Raw genomic sequence first — 20,714 nt, 5'->3', positions numbered from 1 at the left:
AAACACGACGAATATAAAATTCAAACTTAAATTCCCCGATACAATCTCAAGCGTATCGTAGAATACAAATTAAAATCTTAAACGTATTTATAATATTTAAAACATTAACAAAGGGATGGGATACTTGCCATTATTTTTAATTTTATGTTTCTTTAAATACAGGGTGCTTCTGATAAATTGAAAACCAAAATAAATAAATATTGAGTTCTCTCAAAAGGTTCAAGGTAAAGCGTTAAAATGCGAGTGGAAATTGGATTTTGGAAATTGCCGGTTTATTTTTAGGAAGTTTGGCTTTGATGATTTGTTATATCATTCCGAAGTCTTATTACGATCTTTGACGTAATCATAATTATACAGGGTGTTTCTGATAAGTCTGCCATCCATAAATCAAGGGGGATGTTCTTTGGGTGCACGATTTTGAGTCGAAAATGTATTTACTTCTATCTCCATTTTGATTGCCCTAAGGGACACTGTTTTCCGAGTTATAATTTTAGGGATGACCCCTTAATTAAATTATCAATCATTGTCCTAATCAGTTTCTCAATTAAATTTAACGGGGTTATCCGTAAAATGCTTTGACCAATCTTAACTTGAAAACAGTGACATACCCGGACGGCAAAACGTCATAAAAAATTTTACTAGCTCAAAATTGCCTGCCTTGATTTATGGCAGACTTATCAGAAACACCCTGTATACAAGTTTTTGGACAATGACCGACCCCTTTGCTACTCGTATTCCCGTAAATGTATTCGAGTTTTTCGATGGCGACAAACCAAGAACAGTTCAACTCAAATGAATAGCGAAATTTACCTTAAACCGAAAAGCATTTAACCTAAACGAATTTTCATTAAACGAGAATGACTAATTAAATACATAAATAAATAAATAATGAACTAAATCAATACGCTTTATATTAAATAATATAAACCTTAACGCAATACGCGCCAGATATATTATTCAAGGGTTGAACATATAGTAACTGGAATATCTTAATTAAAATAGTCTATACGTTTCAAACCTCAGAGATATATGATAACGATCGAGGAAACTTTATAAGATAGGTATTCTCGCGTTACCTGTCATATAGATATTTGGTGTTACAGGGAAACAAGTTTTAATAGGCGCTCAGCGTCTAAAACTGAATTCATATATAGAGACAGAGAGCGACTAGCTGAAGAGAATAATATTCTTTTTATTTTTTATATCAAACTGCTTTTCAGAAACTCGTTAGCTGTCGAGAAAGCGGCTTAGCAAACGTTTGCCAGCAAGGGATCGGTTTTAAAAATATAAAGATGTTAACTCTTTCGGATGTTTTTCAACAGTTCTCTACTATGAGATAATAAAAGTTCTAAATGTGGTGTTATAATCTGTGATTTCAAAGTGAGTACCATTTTTATTTTGTTAGTTTAGTAGATAAATAGATACAGGGTGTTTCTGATAAGTAAATTTGGCATAAATTAAGGGGGATGTTCTTTGGGTGCAAGATTTTGAGTGGAAAATGTTCTATGTCCATTTTGCCCTGTGGGCAACTGTTTTCGAGTTAAGATTGGATTAAGTATTTTACGGATGACCCCTTAAATTTAATTAAGAAACTAATTAAGACAATGATTTATAATTTAATTAAGGGGTCACCCTTAAAACACTCTTCAGTCATAACTCAAGAACACTGTCCCTTGTGGCAAAATGGAGATAGAAGTTACTCAAAATCGACCACAGAACAACATACCCCTTAATTTATGGTAGACTTATCAGAAACATTCTGTATTATTTAGCATCCACTAACTCACAAACTGACCACTATATCTCCGTAACCCCTTGACCAAAGGTACTAATTTGCTAAATATTTTTAAGGGAAATTGACCTTAGGTTCTAGAACTAACAAGAAAGCTATTTTAAACCGGGGCCATCTTGAAAAATGGCGGCTGGAGAAGAAGTTATGTTAATGATGATTAACTTCAATTTAAAACCATTTATTATAAATATAATAATGGTTAATTTTTAAACGGCGTGATTAATAATTTAAAATATACGCTTGAACAAACGTTTCACTTATCAATAAAAAACAAAGACTTCAATATGATTATCCTTAATTAATGTAGCGCCACATCCTATTTAGATTAAAGTAAGATTATTTTAATGGTCAATTTTTAATCTGTGGATAAACAGTAGTGCATATTTTTAAAATAGGTACCGAGCTTCTAAGAGAGTTAACCAATTTCACGTATCTTACTTAGTTAATTATCAATAACATACGATAAATTTGCCCGCTAACGTGCTGCATAGGACATTTTTAACGAAGTGAAAACATATACGCTTGATTTGTCGTTAAGTTAATTTTCCGGCAAAACCGGATGTTTAAAGCAACGCTAGCTAGTCGAAGTTACGTATTAAACTACCGTCGTGTGTTGCAGCTGGTAAAATGTTATTCTTGATTATAGAAGGTTTGGCGGGAGTCCGATGTGATCAAAACGCGCGCCAGTTTTAAGGATACGCTAGTGTAACTTTTGGGTTAGTAATTAACATTATTTTTCCATATATAAAACTTTTTCTTGCTAGTTTAGCTTAATCTAAATCCTTTTGTATGAGAAATAATAAAAAAAATAACATGCTGGTATTTGAAGTAGTTCTTTGTGTTTCTGTTTTCAATATATTTTTTATGTTAGAATTAAATAACAAAAGAAATAACGCCCTTAAACTGGTCTTGAATTACTTTCCAAGGGTAAACTTCTACAATTTATTTGTTTATTTAACAATATTAATATTCTTTTAAAAAAATTCGTAATCTCTCTAAGCCTTTGCAAGCTTTATATAAATCTAAGTAAGCTTTTGTCAGAATTTGTAAACGTAAACATAATAATGTCTTTCGTTATGTGTTTCTGATAAGTCTGCCATAAATTAAGGGGGATGTTCTTCGGGGGCACGATTTTTGAGTTGAAAATGTAACTTCTATCATGACATTTTGCTGTCCGGGACAATGTTTTCGAGTTAATATTGTCCAGAGTATTTTACGGATGAGTGATGACCCCTTAAATTTAATTAAGAAACTGATTTAGACAATGATTTCTAATTTAATTAATTAAGGGGTCATCCCTAAAACACTCAAATCAAATCATAACTCGAAAACAGTGTCACTTGGGGTAATCAAAATGAAGATATAAGTTATACATTTTCGACTCAAAAATCGTGCACCCAAAGAACATCCCCCTTCATTTATGGCAGACTTATCAGAAACACTCTGCATAAAGCCATATGCGACTTTTTAAATACTTTTGAATTTTAAACGGATATGAAATACGATATATTGTCAGCGTAGGTCGTAGGCTAAATAAAATAATCTCCTTTTTTAGACGTAATTTAAGATCTAACTAACAAAATAATAATTATTAGAATTCTCGTGACTGTTCTCTGTAAAAGTCTCTAAATTGAAAATGTTGGAACGTCGGTCATAAAAACAATATATTTTTTTCCTGTAACAGGATACGCCTCTAGTCCCAAATCCAGATTTTTTTAAGTTCCTTTTTAATTACGTAAAAAGAATTAATTTTAGCCTGAAGAATGTAAGTAATTAAAGTTACCAAGGCATATTGATTACCACATAGATTACGTATATGGTTTCAATGTCAGACAATTATTTTTTTTAATATATAAACAAGAATAAAAATATAAGATAAAAAGGAAAAAAAATAAGGATATTCAGTATTCTGGACTTTTCCAAAGAATTTCAAATTAACATTAACATTAACATTAATATTAACGTCGCACGCATTGCCTCAGGCTTGTTCTTTAATAAAGAGTAAAGACACAAAGAAAACCTTATTTTAAATCTACCTTAGATCTGCTTATAAATTTATCTAAAAATTTCATAAATTTCCAAAAACCAAAATATTTAATTTAAAAAAAAAAAATAAACCTTCGGATCTCATTTAAATATCATCTTAATTAAATTAATTTTATTGTTTAACATTTCCTTTAACATATAGGGGATGTAAAAAGCAAAACTTCATAGAATTCCCCCCCCCCCAAAAACAAGACAGTATTAGCATTTCATTTTCTACGAATAATTTTAGTTAAATGACTTAAAATAATGTCGTAATAACAACAGTACACGGAACGCAACAATCCTTAAGAGACAATTATCTTAACGTATATAATTTGAAGCCTTCTAACGACGACGAAACGAACGAACTTGCGTTGAACGTCGTCAACTTACATCAGTCAACCCTAATTGACATTAAAGATAAAACTAAATTGACTACTAAAAATACTAAACGCCGGCAGACAACTCATCCTGACACGAAATTTCAAAGTTATAATAAGGAAAAAAAATAAGGTTTGGAAAAAGTTAAAACTGGTTGCCATTTAGGGCGAGCTGCACTTTTAATTTTGGTGTCATGGTGTAAACACCCATCACGCGCCCATTTTTAAAGAAATAACTTCTTCAAATGGTTCCGGCATTTCGGTATATCGATAATATTGGGGTAAAAAGATTTTCAATTAATTCATTAATTAGTTATTAATAAAGAGGGGGTAACGTGACGTCATTGCAACACGGCTGGCAACGCAATTTTATATCACCCTCCTTTATATTATAATGAAACGATATATTTCATTCTTCAACTACTACATTAATAAGTTTTGACACGCAGGTGATGTTATTGAATGCCTTTTAAAAATAAGAAAGATTGTTATATCGACGTCATTTCTAGATGACAGGGGAAAAAGTATAGTTATTTTGAACCTTTAAGTGACCCCAAGCAAAATAACAAACTATTATCAAACAGATACAAAGGAATTTTGAATAGGGATTCGTACCAACCCCTCTAATTACTTTGATTAAACTTGAAATAAATTAATTATTAAAATTTTTCATTTCAGTATGTCTTGTGAGAACAGCCAATCATCGGACTTAACCTTGTCACTACAATCAAAATTCCTCCCGCGTCACCTATCCTCATCATCAGGGTACTTAACCAATGTCCTCAGTCATTCCAACAGCGACCAGAGTCTACCGACCATGGCTAACCACACTGACCATCGTAATAACAATATAAACACGAGACATCGTCGCCTATCATGGCCGTTCTTCGACTCTCAAACGTCACTAGAACTTCAAGAAAAATCTTCGTCAACCACTGTTCTACACTTGGACCAATCGCCTCACAACTCCGATAGCATCTTCACCAGTTCCGAAGAAATTTACATCAAAAAACAAAGATCAGTTAGTTTTTGTCCAGAAACAAATTTTGCCCGGTTGCCGGGTAGCAAAAGTGAAAGGTCAAAGTCGATAGTGTCGGCACCAGGGTCACTACCAAATGGACCCAATAAGAACCGGACATTTGTACGAAACGTTCTATTACCACCCGACGGCGATTGGGGTTGGACAGTTGCAACTGGTGGATTTTTCTTGTCATTTCTTACACTTGGACTTTTAAGAAGTTACGGTATTGTCTTCACATCGCACGCTAGAAGTGGATTTTACATTTACAGTGTGGCACATTCAGTGTTATTGTGTTCAGGTACGAAAGATATCCATTACATTCTCCATAAAAACACTTTGGGGGTCATATGTTTTATTTTAACATTTTAATTTTAAAAACACCATAACACAAGTCTAAACACGTGCCCAATAAGTGTATGAAGCAGGTTGTGTTAAATTTCTACCACTACCAATAATAATTTGCGTGAAAAAAAAATAAAATAAAACTTGATTAATTAAATAATTAAGTTAATATCAAGATATTATAGGCGACAGAGACCGGTTTCGCGTCGTCTCAAGGTTGCTTATTAGATATTACAAGCGAGATTCATTCGCTATAATAAAAACAATTTCATTTTTAATAGTGTTAACGTTAACGATGAGAATATGAAAGTTGATCCCATACCAGGAATGCAACTCATTCAAAGCCTCAAATACACGTGTTTAAAAAGTACCGATACGTATTGGGATGAAACTAGCTAGTTAACCTAAATATAATGTCCTTAGTCTATTTATTTTAACCCTAGCATCGTTTTATTATGTAACATCGTAACAATAGGTTTGACACTTCGAATATCTGTATGCTTATTTATTTAAAGGAAAAGTCTAGATAACATAATTTTATACCTTAATTTCTAAATATAAAAGGAATTAAATATTAATAAATGATTTCTTATTACAAAATAATTAGCATTTAATTAGTCTTAAAAACGAGGACTATTGCGCCATCCGCCATTGGTTTAGTGGCGTCTGCTACCCAGAACCTCTTACCCATACGGGATTGGTTGAATTTTCACAGGCTGAGAGAGGTAAAGGGTAAGAGGTTCGGACTAGCAGACGCCACTGAACCAATTGCACCACAGTAGTCCTCGTTTTTAAGACTAATTAAATGCTAATTATTTTGTAATAAGATATTATTTATTTTATTTTTAATATTTTTCCCTTTTATATTTAGAAAAAAAACAGTTCTTTTAATGTTCTGTTTCCTCATCTTTCCATTAAGAAATATTTGTCGCGTTACCCAGTTGCATTAACCCAAAAATATTTTACTATACAGTGTCTTTGAACGAGTACATATGCTTTCGAATTGGTCCAAGAAAGTCTGCCTTGGTAGGCAGTATCTTAGTACTGATCTCGTATCTGGTCAGTTTCTCAACAGTATCTTTACCAGTGTACCTATTTACTCTCGCCATTATTCCAGGTATATATTTGCGAAAGCAATGCTTTTATTTTATTTTGCTAATGGATTGTTCATGGGCGTATATTGATCATAGCTCTTTTGTTATTACAAGGTTTTGGTACCTCCTTATGCCTGGTTGCCACTCAACATATCATCAGACAGTATTTTTATCATAAAAGGTTAATAGCATTGACCTTAAGTTCGTCGGGGTCAGCCGTTGGTCTACTATTATGGCCGTTATTTTTGGATTTCTTCGCAGTACAATACAGTGTCTCGTGGACTTTCTTCTTAGTCGGAGTTGGAAGTACTTTAAGCGTGATATGCGCCTTGCTATTTCGTCCAGCCATTAAGTAATTAAAATACCCTTTGACCTTGCATGCAGCCCTTCCGTTAGACCATAAGTTCATAAGATATGTTCACCATAAGTTTGTCACTGGTTACAAACTGGAGCTTGGCATGAAGTGACTGTAGTAGGTCATAGATTCGAGGTAAAGCGACGCCTGGTGACTGGGGTGCTGTCAAAGGCTTAGCAGAGACTAAATAGGATTACATGGACTGCAAAATTAACCACCGAGTGTAGGACTTCAATTTTCGCTTGTCGTTCTCTCTCGAACTAGCTTGAGCTGTAAGTCTTTAGCATTACGAAGTATGGGTAGTGTCGTCATACTTATGGAACATATCTTATAAACTTATGGTTGGACTAAAGACTTATTTTAAATAAACTAAAGTATATAATGATATAATAAACTCTTTTAGGTACTACAGGAAATATTACATCCGTTACGAAATCAGAGCTGACCAAGATCCGGACGAGATTCACAGAAAACTTGACCAGTTCCTGGCAAACGACGAGCCAACTCCGACTCAAAAATGTTTGATACGTCAAGTCCGACAACTAATCACGCATCCAAGTTTCTTCTTACTATTATTCACCGTCAGTTTATCAAATACCGGGAGTACATTAGCCGTATTCCTAATCCCCATTTACATAATCCGGATTGGCCGTACGCTGTACCACGCCAAAATGGCTTTGATATGTCTGGCCATTGGTGACATCGTCGGTCGTTTGGCGTGCGCGCGATGTTCGCAATTAACTAGCAAGAAACGCGTGGTTATTATCGTCATTTGTTCAATCATTTCCGGTGTTAGCCTAATTTGCCTGACATATCTGGCCAGAACGGCCTTTTACGCCACTGTGATACTGACCACCCTATTCGGGTTGACCAGCAGTAACCAATGGAATTCCCTTTACTTGCAAACTGTCATGAAAGACAATGAAAAGATAGACGAGAGAGCGATGATACCGGCGGTTGGGATGGGAAATTTATCGCAAGGATTAGCTCTTATTCTGGCAACCGCCTTAATAGGTAAAAACGGGGTTAAATTTAATTTGAGAAGTAGGAATGGAGAACAGAGTAATCTGGGCACGCGTCAAAGTCCCGGATCCCCTTCCCCGGGACGGGGGGGGGGTATGAAAGAAGAGGCGGGTCATAGCGATAGAGGTAAAAAGGAATTACGTATTTTTCGCCGTCCCCGTCAGCAACGTCATCAAAACTTAGTTTAAGTGAGCCAATAAGATAATTTAAATTTTTCGTTTCGTGTTGGAGGGAGGGGCTCTATACTGGGCTATGAGTCGGACTGAAGTAAATACTAACCGTTCTCCATTCCTACTTCTCAAATTCAATCTATCCCTGGTAAAAATAATTTATAAATTAAAATGTTCATAACGCTAATTTTATGGAAATTTCACAGATTTTCTAGCGGAAACAATGGAATCATTTGCCAGGGTTCACTTTTTATATTGTATGGGAGCTTTCTCGTGTATTTCATCAGTCATAATTATATTCTCATCCATAATTAATTGCAGAAAAGCAATTACCACGAGATTTAATTAATTAGTTATAAAGAAATTAATTAAAAATCATGGCCGGCGTCAAACGCTAATTCTATTCCTATTCAATTATTTAATTTGTATAATAAAATGCCTTTATACGTAACGAACTTCGATCCTTGACATAATTCCAATCAAAAATTTTGACATAGTTAATTAGTAACGGAACTGTTTGTTTATGACATAATTTTCCATAAATAACTGGTCGATTATTGAAAACAAAATACTTTGTTACGTATTTTGCTCCAGCCTTCGGAAGCTATAGGTAAGCTATAACTACACTAAATAATACTCAAATTTAAATGAATACATATTACATAGGTATAAATTTATAACAACAATTTTAAATTAAACTTTTACATTTTTTAAGCCTAAAAATTAAGTATTTAAAGTTAAAACTAACGCTATAGTATAGATGTCGCGAGGTTTTCTGGTTAGAACGTTAAGAGAATATTGATTAAGGCACGAATTCAACCCACTAAACTCCCAAGCATTCGTATTAACTTCCTCTCAATCCCTCAGAATTCCGTGTTCCGCCAACCGAAGCAAATGGGCGTGGTCCTTCAGCCTTCAATTCCTCTAACTAAACAATCACGTGCCTTGAAACGTCAGCACAACCATAACCCAACAAGCCCCTCCCATACTTTTCAAACCAGTCTCATCCAACGTTTAGTTAATGTCCGGGGAAATTGATACAATACCGTCTGAGTACGTCCTAAACCGTAACACATACGCGAGATTCTGGCTCAATTTCAATAGATGTAATCAAACCATGTCAATTGAAGCATTCAATATTGTGAATTACTCAACAGTCAATAAGTTGAAGTGACTTCACGCCAACCTACGACTATAGCACCAAGGACTTCCAGACCGGTTTGTCTAGGTAGGTTTGTCTGGCGGATAAGTGAGTGAGTGAAATACTTCACACTCCATTGTACATTCCTCATGGTACCAAAGATGACGTTGCACCATTCTCGCAATGGATATGAATCCATCTTTGGATTAAGGGAGGCAAAGAAGAGAATGGATTGATGAAGGCGGGAGCGAGACAGGGATGTGCTTCAAAGTACTGAAATCGTACAAGGGTCTTTTGGCAGGCAGGGACTATAGCGGCCCCAAGGCTGCCAGATGAGCAGGGCAAACCTCGTTTGTAGTAAAAATGATAAAAGAACTTTCAAACCATCTCTCTCTAACTAATTAACTTTAGTCAATAATAATGTAACACACTTCCTCTTGAACTATGTGATAATTGATAAAACAAAACCAACGCGAGTCTCAAGTACTTGTCTTTTTAAACCATGTTGATATGCATTATGCTAAGAAAAGACTGTAAAGAAAAGTAATAATACAAAAGAGACATCGGTTGATTAGGGTCGGTGCTTTTAATAAATAACGTCTGTATAGTGAACGAAAAAATTCGAGAGGTCAACTAGGGATCACAGTGGACTCCCTCCTAACCAAACAGGTTTGAAATTATATTATATTTTTTACGTTTTGTAAAGCTATAGTTATTGATTTGATTGCAAGAGTCAGTAGATATCGAACCGTGCATTGTAGGCCAAGGCTTAACAATATTTATTTTTATGAATGATTACGGTAGATTTTCTTTTCTTGTTTTTTAAAACGGTGATGGGGGAAATATCTTTCCGTTTCGAAGGAAAGGAATGTAACGCACGCCCTATATCTACCTACTTTCGATTTTTATTGAAAAATACTTCCGCTTTATTATTTAGGCCTAATTGCAATTAGATAAATCATAAACCATACAGTTTAAAGTATGTTCGTTTTATAAAAACACTTTTTCGAAAATGTGGTATTTCAATTGGAGTTAATAGTCTAGACTACATGTTAACCCTTTCCCACGTGAGGCAATAGTTATTTATAGATAAAATCACCTAGCTGAATTCCAAATAGACGGGCTATTTTTGTTTTATGCTTAATCAGCTAATAATAGTAGACAGGAATACCTGTTAGTGTTCGGTCATTAAAAATGGTAAGGGTTGAAGTTTAATTGTAATATAAAATTAACTGCCTGAAATTCCAAGAATAATTAAAATTATTTCTTAGTTCAGGAGCTAAAAAATAGAGTTACAATTTTTAGTGTACAACATTACATTTATCTAATTCATTGAATCAGATCGATATGTTTAAAAAATGTAGGTCTATTTTTTGCAAACTTTTGATATAAAGTTAGAAACTTAGAATTTAAGTCTATTTTGAAATATGGTAACGTAAATTTACGTCTATTTTGAAATATGGTAACGTAAATTTACGTCTATTTTGAAATATAGTAACGTAAATTTACGTCTATTTTGAAATATAGTAACGTAAATTTACGTCTATTTTGAAATATGGTAACGTAAATTTACGTCTATTTTGAAACATAGTAACGTAAATTTACGTCTATTTTGAAACATAGTAACGTAAATTTACGTCTATTTTGAAACATAGTAACGTAAATTTACGTCTATTTTGAAACATAGTAACGTAAATTTACGTCTATTTTGAAACATAGTAACATGAAAATAATTTCCACAAAATTATAAGAAACACAATAACTATTCTCTCCTGCAACTGTAATAAATTTGATGACTTTCTTAACGCGAAACCATCCTTTTTTGGGTTAAGAAGACTCGAACCACCCACCTATAATTGAAACCAATAAATCCCGGTACCTTAAAAAAAAACGGGTACTATATAAAAACGAGTACGTTTTTAATCCTACGGATTTATACGTTCTAACAGTATATAACTTTCGTAATAAAAATCCATACTTTCCAAAGACAGATGTCGCCCGAGCATAATGTATTCGGTCACGACAAAAGATATCCCGGAGAAAACATAAAGTTAGCGGTACACCCTGTATCTTTTCACTCTAACAATGTAGCGTTACGAAAGGCTAGCGAAGGGTTTTCTTAATACCAATTCAAAAATTACGCTATGGCGCTTTCTTTAACGGTATAAACTCACATTGAAAAATAGTCTTAGTAGAATCATGATTCGCGTGCCATTTCATAATCAACTTCCCTCGAGGAAATTTCCTGTGGAAGGAGAGTTTGAGAAAAATATCCGAATCTACCAGAAGTAGATTAACCCGAAGTGTACAGTTCCACGCTTTTAACGTAACCAGAAGTGAGATGAGACCAGAAGTACTGAGCTAACCAAATTCTTCACTCGGCGAAAGTGAATATTCTTGATAACACAAGAACGGTTGGCCCTCTAGTAGCGGTTTCTGAATTTTCCCTCCAAAACGTGAGACGCTAGCGGTGGTAGACGGCCGAACTAGATTCAAGGAGGCGCGTCCGTGTTCGGCCGCTTTAGGTTGAGGGGAAGGGGGTAGGAAATTTTTTTGGAACTCGGCCAATTTTTTTCTCTCTAGTGTAGGCGCGATTGAAGCGGCAAAAAATCCTCAAATTTATTCACTAGTGCCAGGATCTACTACCAATGGTAGAGCCCTTCACTTCTAGTCTCATCTTACTCTGATAATACCAATAGTATACTTCGGATTAGAATTTTTTTGAAGACTTTAGTTTAATTCAAGTCTATTTTTTACTAGGCTTTGTTTAAGATCTGGCATGTGGGTCACGTGAGCGTATACCGTCACGCGAACGGATTGGCGCCTTAAAAATGATTCTTAACAGGCGACCAATGGTTGTCGCGCGTCTCTTGTGTCTCCGGATAGCTGTAGGCGCCGGTCAGACCCCTAAAGATCTTTGTCCGCCTGACCATCACGCAGCTTTGCTTTTACTCTGGGACTACACCATTCAGAGTACGAGTATTGTATAGCTAACCTTTTCGTGCGTGGTTAGCTAATATAGTTTATCATTAAAGGGAACTATTATTTTGATAGTTATTGTTACTTTATGAGCACTAAAGTTCTATAGCCTTTTGGTTACAATGTGTCTATATAGATTGGTTGGGTTATTTCTAATATCTATGATTGTAATCAAGAAAGGCAAATTCTAGAAAGGGGGTGTAATTAAAACATATAGCGCCTAATTCTTATGCAAATGAGAAAGGTTTCACCAAAATGGCATTCCAAGAATTAAATACCTTTGCGGAGGAACACTGCTATCTCATATTTCAAACATCTTCTACAGGTTTAGTAGATGGAATAATTGAGAAACGCGATTAAACCTTGATATTACCTTTAAGTTCTTAAAATAAACTTGGTTCGAACATTTCACACTCCCTTTGAGAAATATTATACTAAGTAATAAATATATTAACTAAAATCAAGAAGTGATATCTAGTTTATTAGGGAGAAGGTATAAATTCGCCACATTTACAGCATTATCTCCAGTCCAAACGTAGCCTGTCCGGAGTTAATCCCCGCCTCTAAAATACAACAACCAGCATCTCATTGGTTCTTGAAATCTCACGTCAGCGCGACGCGAATGACGGAAATTACGTATTTTCCCACTGAGGAGAGGCGAAATAGCCCGGCGCCTCCTTTTACGTCCCCCCTTGTATTTTGAAAGGGGGACTGGGACCATGGCGCGCGAATACTTGGGTATCTTATACCTTCTTCCTAATAAACTAGATATCACTTCTTGCTAAAATATAATATATCCTGCAGTTTGAGTTAATTGTCTCTCAACTATCTTATCTACCAAAAGACCGAAATTCTTGATTACATCACATCGCATCCCCATCGTAAAAATGCTAATTTAAAATCGGCGAAACGAAATTAAACAAAATTTAAGAATTCAATTAGAAAAGGAATTTTTTAAAAAGGGAGGTAAACTGCGTGTAGTTTTAATACGATTACTAGGCCTACGATGTATTCGCTGACTTAAAGCTAATGAAAGTAAAGGCAGGGAGAAAAAGAGTCGACCTGTGTTAACGTAATCATTACCATATTACTTCCTATTGCTTCTAACATAATGAATATAATGAATTAGAGAGCAATGTTTTAATTATTTAAATGTATATTTTCTTTAACAGATCAAATTATCTCGAAGAACCGGAAATTCAATAAATTTAAACCATGGCTGATACCCTAGATATACGTGAGTAATTTTAATTTATATTAATTTATGTTAAAAAGGGGTTTTACTAACTTCACTGTAGTATAAGAAGCCATAAACGTTTGAGATTACTTGACCATTTATTAGAAGGAAAACTTCACGCATAAATCGAAGAATTTAATGTGAAAATTGGCCTAATTTTAAATAAACTACTAAAACGATATTTACATTTTTGTTTTATAAGTTCTACAGTATATAAGTAATATCATAAGTTTATAAGATATGTTCCATAAGTATGACACTACCTATACTTCGTAATACTAGAGACTTACAGCTCGAGCTAGTTCTAGCAGAACGACAAGCGAGAATTGAAGTCCTACACTCGGTGGTTAATTTTGCAGGACTTCCATCTTCCTATTTTTAGTCTGTACTAAACCTTTGAGAGGGCCCCAGTCACCAGGCGTCGCTTTACCCTGAATCTGTGACCTACCTCAATCACTTCATGACAAGCTCCAGTTTGTAACCAGTGATAAACTTATGGAACATACCTTATGAACTTCGGGTAAAATAAACTGAGATTTTTCTATAATAATAATGTGTGGGAGTAGAAAGAAAGCCTTTCTTTCCGTGAATAATCCGTCATAATTTGCATATCATTACGTTATCCGCGCAGGATGGTACGTGTATTTAATTGATATATAAAGGGGCGTATCCTTAAAATGAAAAGTTAACAAGGAAGAAAACTTTTTAATCCCCAGTCCAACGGTGTACTTAACTTGTCGTTAGTGAGCTATACTGCTAGTAACGATTTTTCTCGCGTAATATACCCTCGTCTCCCGCCATTCCCAACTTAAGGTCGCAATTGATTCGGAAACTATTGGCGCGTAAAACGTACGTTGCCATGTTAAGTAGGGAATAGATCGATATCAGAAGTCGATCAATTCGAAAAAAATATAATTATTTCAACAGAAAGGGTATAAACCTTAAAATTATTTATCCAGCCACTAGTATACCCAATCAAGAGGTCGAAAGCTATAGATATTTATTTATTTTTCCAGTCAGTAAAATCAAGAAGTGATATCTAGTTTACTAGGGAGACGATATAAATTCGCCATATTTCCAGCTTTATCTCCAGTCCAAACGTAGGTCCGGAGTTAATCCCCGCCTCTAAATAACAACCAGCATCTCATTGGTTCTTGAAAACTCACGTCAGCGCGACGACGTGAATGACGAAAATTACGTATTTTCCGACTGAGGAGAGTGTAGCGAAATAGCCCGGCCTCCTTTTACGTCCCCCCTTGTATTTTGAAAGGGGGACTGGGACTATGGCGCGCGAATACTAAGGCATCTTATACCTTCTCCCTAATAAACTAGATATCACTTCTTGGTAAAATATTTAACCATTTTCAAAGAAGAGAGGGAGCAATAAACCCGCATCTCCAAGTGATCCCCCATATCTTCAGTTTCATCTACTTCTAACTATACTTATTGCAGTGAGATTACTAAACTCCGAAAGGATGGAGAGACTCGAGAGGATGAATCCGGGAGAGGTTAACTTGGTATTGATGAGGCAAAAATGCATGGGGGGTTAAAAGTAAAGCGTGGAATTTCCTTTGACTTTCCAAGTAATATCTGACAGAGAGCAAATAATAGGGACAGTCGGAGATTTCCTCTTTCTCTCTCTCTCTCTCTCTCACACACACACACCATCTCTCTCTGTTTTATTATTCTTGCAAAAGACAAATATATGCCCATCACAAATCCAAGAGCTCTGCTCCATTTTTAATTAAAGAGATAGTGAAAGTATAACTTTAAAAGTTTGCCCTAAAGACAATCAACTTTCCACTCTTGACTAAAAAAAAATTAAAAAAAATTTGAAGTTCGTTGTTCTTCTAAAGTCAACATTTAAATAGTTAATTATAACCCGTCCCTAATTAAACTAATATCAAACCCGTCACAAAAGCGGAGCGGACACCACGCATGCACTCTTTGTGATATTATTAAACGGGGCTTCTTTTTATCTTGGAAACTGTAATAGGAGATCTGGCGCGGTTATCAAAATAAGTGGGTCAAAATTTGCGTACGCGTCTTAATTGCAATTACGAAATTAGGCATAATTGAGGATGCGAAAGCGGGAAAAGTGTCCTCGAGAGAAATTCTAATTACGTATTCCCCCACACATTTCACGCCTACTCGAAAGAAAGCACTAAGCCGTTAGCATACTGTCGACTCGCTGAAACGAACCGATCCAAAAATAGTGACATTTTGATGTCTTGTCACGGGGAGAAATTTAATCTTATTAAAAAAAATTTCCTTTGAAGGTAAAGGTCAAAAGACTTTGGGTTAAAAGCAGGGTTTTAGGGAATCCTATGATTATAATGTACCCCTGTTGTAGGTTTTCCATGATCGTAAGAACACTGTTAAATGAAAAGGTGCACGTAACATAATATTTTATACCAAGAAGTGACATCTAGTTTATTAGGGAGAAGGTGTAAGATGCCTAAGTATTCGCGCGCCATAGTCCTGCAGTCCCCCTATCAAAACCCAAGGGGGGGGGGGGCGTAAAAGGAGGACATGCCATTTCGCTGCCTCTCCTCAGTCGGAAAATACGTTATTTTCGTCATTCGCGTCGCGCTGACGTGAGTTTTCAAGACCCAATGAGATGCATGCTGGTTGTAATTTAGAGGCGGGGATTAACTCCGGACCTACTATACGTTTGGACTGGAGATAAAGCTAGAAATGTCGCGAATTTATGCCTTCTCCCTAATAAATTAGATATCACTTCTTGATATAATGTTATGTTAGCTGCCCTTTTTCCTATAAATTTGATTTTGATTTAGAGAATGTTTACTCTGAATCCATAGCGTCCTCTCGAAAGTGTTAGTCAGCGTATGGGTGAATGAACCACTTCCCACTGACTAAATTGGTGGTCACGTGGCAAATTATAGGCAGTTATTTAAGCAAATACATCTTAGGAGGGGGGGGTTGTGATGAAGGATGAAGTTGTCGTGTAGCTACTCTCGTCTAATGTAATGACACGAAATCCTCGCACCCGTTGATGAGTTACATTAATTAATCAAGCCAGGCTTGGTGGGATTCATTTTCCCGCAAGTTCTCTAGCCCTAACTCGAGACATAGGCCAAGTAAGTTTTAGTATAACTAGTATTCTCTAGCTGACTCGTTTGGATTGGAGCGCCGACTCGAGCTCACGAAAATTTTGGCGGGAAAAGGAGGGGCCAACATCTGGCAGCTCCATCATCATCATAATCTCCTCTTCCTTCTCGCTAGCTTGTGTCTTGGTCTTCAGGAGGAGACCCGGCTCCTTATCAGACATAGACATCAGAAATATTAAATCTAGATTTAAGGCCATGTATCTCAATCTAATTCGATTCTTAGGGGGCGGTTGAAGGTGTTTAAATTTACATATTTACAATATCTATGCCATTTTCCTTCTTATCCAGCCTTGATTATCGATTCGTTACGCTTAGACCTTTTACACAATATCAAATTTTAAAGCAATTTTCACTAGCGCTAAAATTGAGGAAAATTACGTGATGAAATGTCTCGAATTGTAGCGAGAGACTGCACCACAAAGTGGATATTGTATAGTTATAAAGTCAATTTCTTTCTAGGGATTTTTTGATTGGAATAACCTAGTTTTAGTCGTTTCCGGTTTTCCCCGTCGTTGCCATGGCAACCAATCTTCCCTTTTTAAGGCTTCGTATACTATAGTAAAAGACCATTGGTGAAAAGGCATATAGATAATTTAAGCCTAATCGAGCTGTTTACGTGCATTGGTTGGTCATCTACTACATCTAGTCGTTTCACCATTAGTAAAAATACATACTATACAGCATATATTATTTCTTTAAAACCGTACATACAAACTGAAAGATTAGTTACTCCTTCCTTCTATTTCTTTAAGAAAACCCTAAGTTAAGCCTTGGAGAATTACTTCCTTTCAGCTGATGAAATGAAAAAGTTTTCTTAGAAAAATCAAAAAAAGAAGCCGCAAACCAGAAAAATATAATCCCTCTGTACAGTAGGCTGTAGGACTAGGCCTATAGGGTTTTGACAAAAATACACCTAGTAAGCGGATTTTATATCTACTGAGTCAATATAGAGGGCGCTTTAATATACTACACGTTAACGGAAAAGGGGGGGTTAATATAAGGGGGCAGGTAAGGTTGTACAAACACGACGACATCATCCCACACCCCAGCCAGAAATATGAAATGGCTTTCGGTACCGGGAATAGAAAAAGCACAAAAATCAAAATTTTTCCATGAGTCATCATTTTGGAGACTTCTTGGCGTTAGGGCGTCTAGTCTACAACTAAGCCTTAACCGTTGGTAGAATAATATATATCCGCCTTTCCCTCCCCCCCTTAATCTCTCTTAGGAGTCTCAGCTTTGACTTCAATGCAGTGTTGTCGGTAAAGTACTGATTCAAACTGAACTGAGACAGGGTTCATACAACTTTTGGAAAACAATTTTCCCTAAGATTTCCAGGTTTTTCCCCATATACTTCCCTGAATTTTCCAGGTTTTTCCCGTATATGGAGTATCCTATTGGGCAAATATTAACGAAGGAGGGGGGGGGCAAATATGACTATTACATAATCAAAGGGCATCCCCGGATCTCTAATATAACCAGAGTTATGAGCCTCCAAAGTTTGGTGTAATGTTATTCCTATGGAGGGGATGTTTATGAACATTTTGCTTAATTACTCGGCCTCTGATTGACGCAAATTTCACTGATTTCCCTGAATTTTACTAAAAATTCGTAATTTCCCTGAGTTTTCCCTAAGGTTTTTGTCAACTATTTATTTCCCTGATTTTTCCAGGTTTTGAAGGTTTGTATGAACCCTGTGAGAGCCTTCCCGTCTAGGATAACGGTGCCTGGCAACCCTTTCAGTGAATACTGTCGTTGGGAATTGACTCTAGAGGGTTTCCTAATGGTTTTATCACGGAGTTACACACACACTAGGGAGGGACGGTTCTGGGGGAATTCAATTGAAGAGACCGCGGTGATGTAATTAAAAGTTGTTCTAGAAAACTGGAACTAATGCTGAATTAACCGTAACCAAGGCTACACCCAACGCCTTAATTCCCGCTTCGTGGCTTTTAACTTCAATTCATTAAACAAACATCAACTTCATGCTTTTCTAAGAAATTCACTTCCTTCCGCCTAAGATATTACAACTGGACAAACTCTTTGGTTTTTACTGTCATCTTGGTCTCCACCCAAATATCTCTCCTTCCTGCCTTTCCTAATACTATTTCTAATTCACTGAACTTTCCAGCCATTATATAAGTTTCCTTTATTCTTTATACCATAGTCCGAGATAATGGAACCAATAAAAGAAGGCGCTCTTTTATTTTAGAACTTTGCCTTTCTCTTTACTGTTATTTTTTTCTTCTTTCTTTTCATTCATAATAGGGGTAGATATCCCACTATTAATGTTCAATACTAATAATACAATCCCTAATATAGGAGCGTAGCTTTGTAAGTATTGTAAATTGAACCTGAAACATTCCATTAAAGTTAGAAGTATCATAAGTTTAAAAGAGAGGTTCCATAAGTATGGCACTATCTATACTTCGTAATGCTAGAGAATTACAGCTCGAGCTAGTTCGAGAACGACAAGCGAGAATTTAATGACTACACTGAGTACACTCGGTTAATTTGCAGGACTTCCATCTAGGTCTTATTTAGTCTGTACTAAGCCTTTGACAGCGCCAAAACCAGGTGTTGCTTTACCTCGAATCTATGACGTTTCACCTACGTCACTCTTAGTAACCAGTGAAAAACTTATGGACGATACCTTATGAGCTTATGACGTATGTATAGGAAGAGCTTTTCCTTTCCAAGAGCAGTCCCTTTCTCTTCCAATCCTTTTTCACTCTCTCACAAGCATACTTGGGTTTTGTAAAAGAAAGCAAAAACTGACTCGCCATTCTAAACGGAGTTAATACCGCGTACGAAGCTAAATCCCGTGTATTTTCTTCACTATAGTTAAGTTACCCATGGTTTAGGTTTTATTTATAAGTGTCAGCTCAAAATGGAATATGTAAGGCACCCTTTTATCTTGAATAGAAAGAATAAAACCCGTATATGGTTTAAGTAGTCCTGGACTTTTCATAAATTTTGGGACGGGAATCGCGAAAAAAAAGAGTTTCAACGTCTTTTGTAATAATTCCTAAGCCTAAATAATAAATATTGTAAATTAATACTTAAAATTCTAGTCCCGTTATTGGGTGTGCACTGCATTTGCTGTAGAGAAGCTAGCAAAAGCAATAGAAGAAATGGTTGAGGAATAACATGAGTGTATTTCTTCACTGTAATAGAATTTCAGTTTTATTTTTTATTTTTTAAAGTATTTTCCAGCATCCTTTTTATAAAACTATGTTCTTATCGCTTCACAAAAGTCAGGGTCTTTTAGACTACGCGTGGTAGAAAACTATTTTGCCTTCTTGCCTCAATATATAAGTTGAAAAACTTTATATTTGCGCTATTTTTAGCAGCCTCTAACATTTTGACCACATACAGTATAGTAAGTACTACGCCGCGATTTACAGGAGAAAATTTTCGTAATATTATTCCTGGCTGGGTAGATAAACAAAAGAGTTTTTAAGTCGAAAAAAGGATTTTACTTGTTTAACGAGATTAAACACTTAAAATGTATACAGAATTTTATATTCAAGACTTAAAATTGGGTCGAAATAACATAATACTTGATAACTTCTGGTATTTAATACGAATCTACTTCTAATATGTTTTATTCTTACCCTTTAATTTAATAATTAAGATCAACAAATCAAATTTGATATTATCGTCTTCCTAAAATTAGGGTGATTATTGGTCAAAATAACACTTGATAACTTCTGGTATTTAATACGAATCTACTACTTCTAATATGTTTTATTCTTACCCTTTTATTTAATAATTAAGATCAACAAATAAAATTTGATATTATCGTCTTCCAAATTAGGGTGGTATTTTATATTAAAGACCTCAAACATTGGTCAAAATAACACTTGATAACTTCTGGTATTTAATACGAATCTACTTCTAATATGTTTTAATTTTATCCTTAAATTTTATAATAAAAAATCAACAAATCAAATTTGATATTATCGTCTTCCAAATTAGGGTGGTATTTTATATTAAAGACCTCAAAAATTGGACAAAAAAA

The 20,714-nt window shown here is 35.3% G+C and overlaps 3 protein-coding genes across 7 annotated transcripts in view; 2 read left to right on the top strand and 1 right to left on the bottom strand.

Moving 5' to 3' along the window:
• Positions 1-20,714, bottom strand: part of LOC149653997 (uncharacterized) — a 113,814-nt gene that overhangs the window by 54,818 nt on the left and 38,282 nt on the right. The window lies entirely within an intron of this gene.
• LOC149653998 (monocarboxylate transporter 13-like) lies at positions 1,226-8,888 on the top strand. Of its 2 annotated transcripts, none has more exons than XM_089845366.1 (6): positions 1,226-1,380; positions 4,876-5,516; positions 6,534-6,677; positions 6,769-7,006; positions 7,413-8,023; positions 8,409-8,888. In XM_089845366.1, exons 2-6 carry the CDS (start codon positions 4,877-4,879, stop codon positions 8,549-8,551), a joined length of 1,776 nt encoding a protein of 591 aa, XP_089701492.1. In that variant the 5' UTR covers positions 1,226-1,380; position 4,876; the 3' UTR covers positions 8,552-8,888. The 2 variants fall into 2 exon arrangements, with proteins under 2 accessions (XP_089701492.1, XP_089701493.1); XM_089845367.1 differs by lacking the exon at positions 1,226-1,380 and adding an exon at positions 2,455-2,508.
• Positions 9,572-20,714, top strand: part of LOC149653996 (uncharacterized) — a 52,962-nt gene continuing 41,819 nt past the window's right edge. The window contains exons 1-2 of one of the 3 annotated variants that reach the window (XM_089845355.1): positions 9,572-10,012; positions 13,495-13,559. In XM_089845355.1, coding sequence (XP_089701481.1) covers positions 13,538-13,559 — 22 coding nt within the window. In that variant the 5' untranslated portion in view covers positions 9,572-10,012; positions 13,495-13,537. The remainder of the gene's footprint in view (positions 10,013-13,494; positions 13,560-20,714) is intronic. The other 2 variants (XM_089845357.1, XM_089845356.1) reach the window with 2 other exon arrangements.

The sequence above is a fragment of the Phalangium opilio genome, unplaced genomic scaffold (assembly GCF_054372755.1).
Source record: "Phalangium opilio isolate 3A_F unplaced genomic scaffold, DU_Popi_V2 ptg000079l_1, whole genome shotgun sequence".
Lineage (NCBI taxonomy): Eukaryota > Metazoa > Arthropoda > Arachnida > Opiliones > Phalangiidae > Phalangium > Phalangium opilio.
Note: the sequence above shows the minus strand (reverse complement) of the source record. Positions and strands in the feature narration are given on the sequence as shown.

Excerpts from the sequence above, each read along its gene's own strand:
- LOC149653998 (XM_089845366.1), top strand. The coding sequence starts at position 4,877 with ATGTCTTGTGAGAACAGCCAATCATCGGACTTAACCTTGTCACTACAA. Across the intron at positions 5,517-6,533 it reads TTCAGTGTTATTGTGTTCAG|TGTCTTTGAACGAGTACATA; the intron begins GTACGAAAGATA and ends TTTACTATACAG. Across the intron at positions 7,007-7,412 it reads CTATTTCGTCCAGCCATTAA|GTACTACAGGAAATATTACA; the intron begins GTAATTAAAATA and ends AAACTCTTTTAG.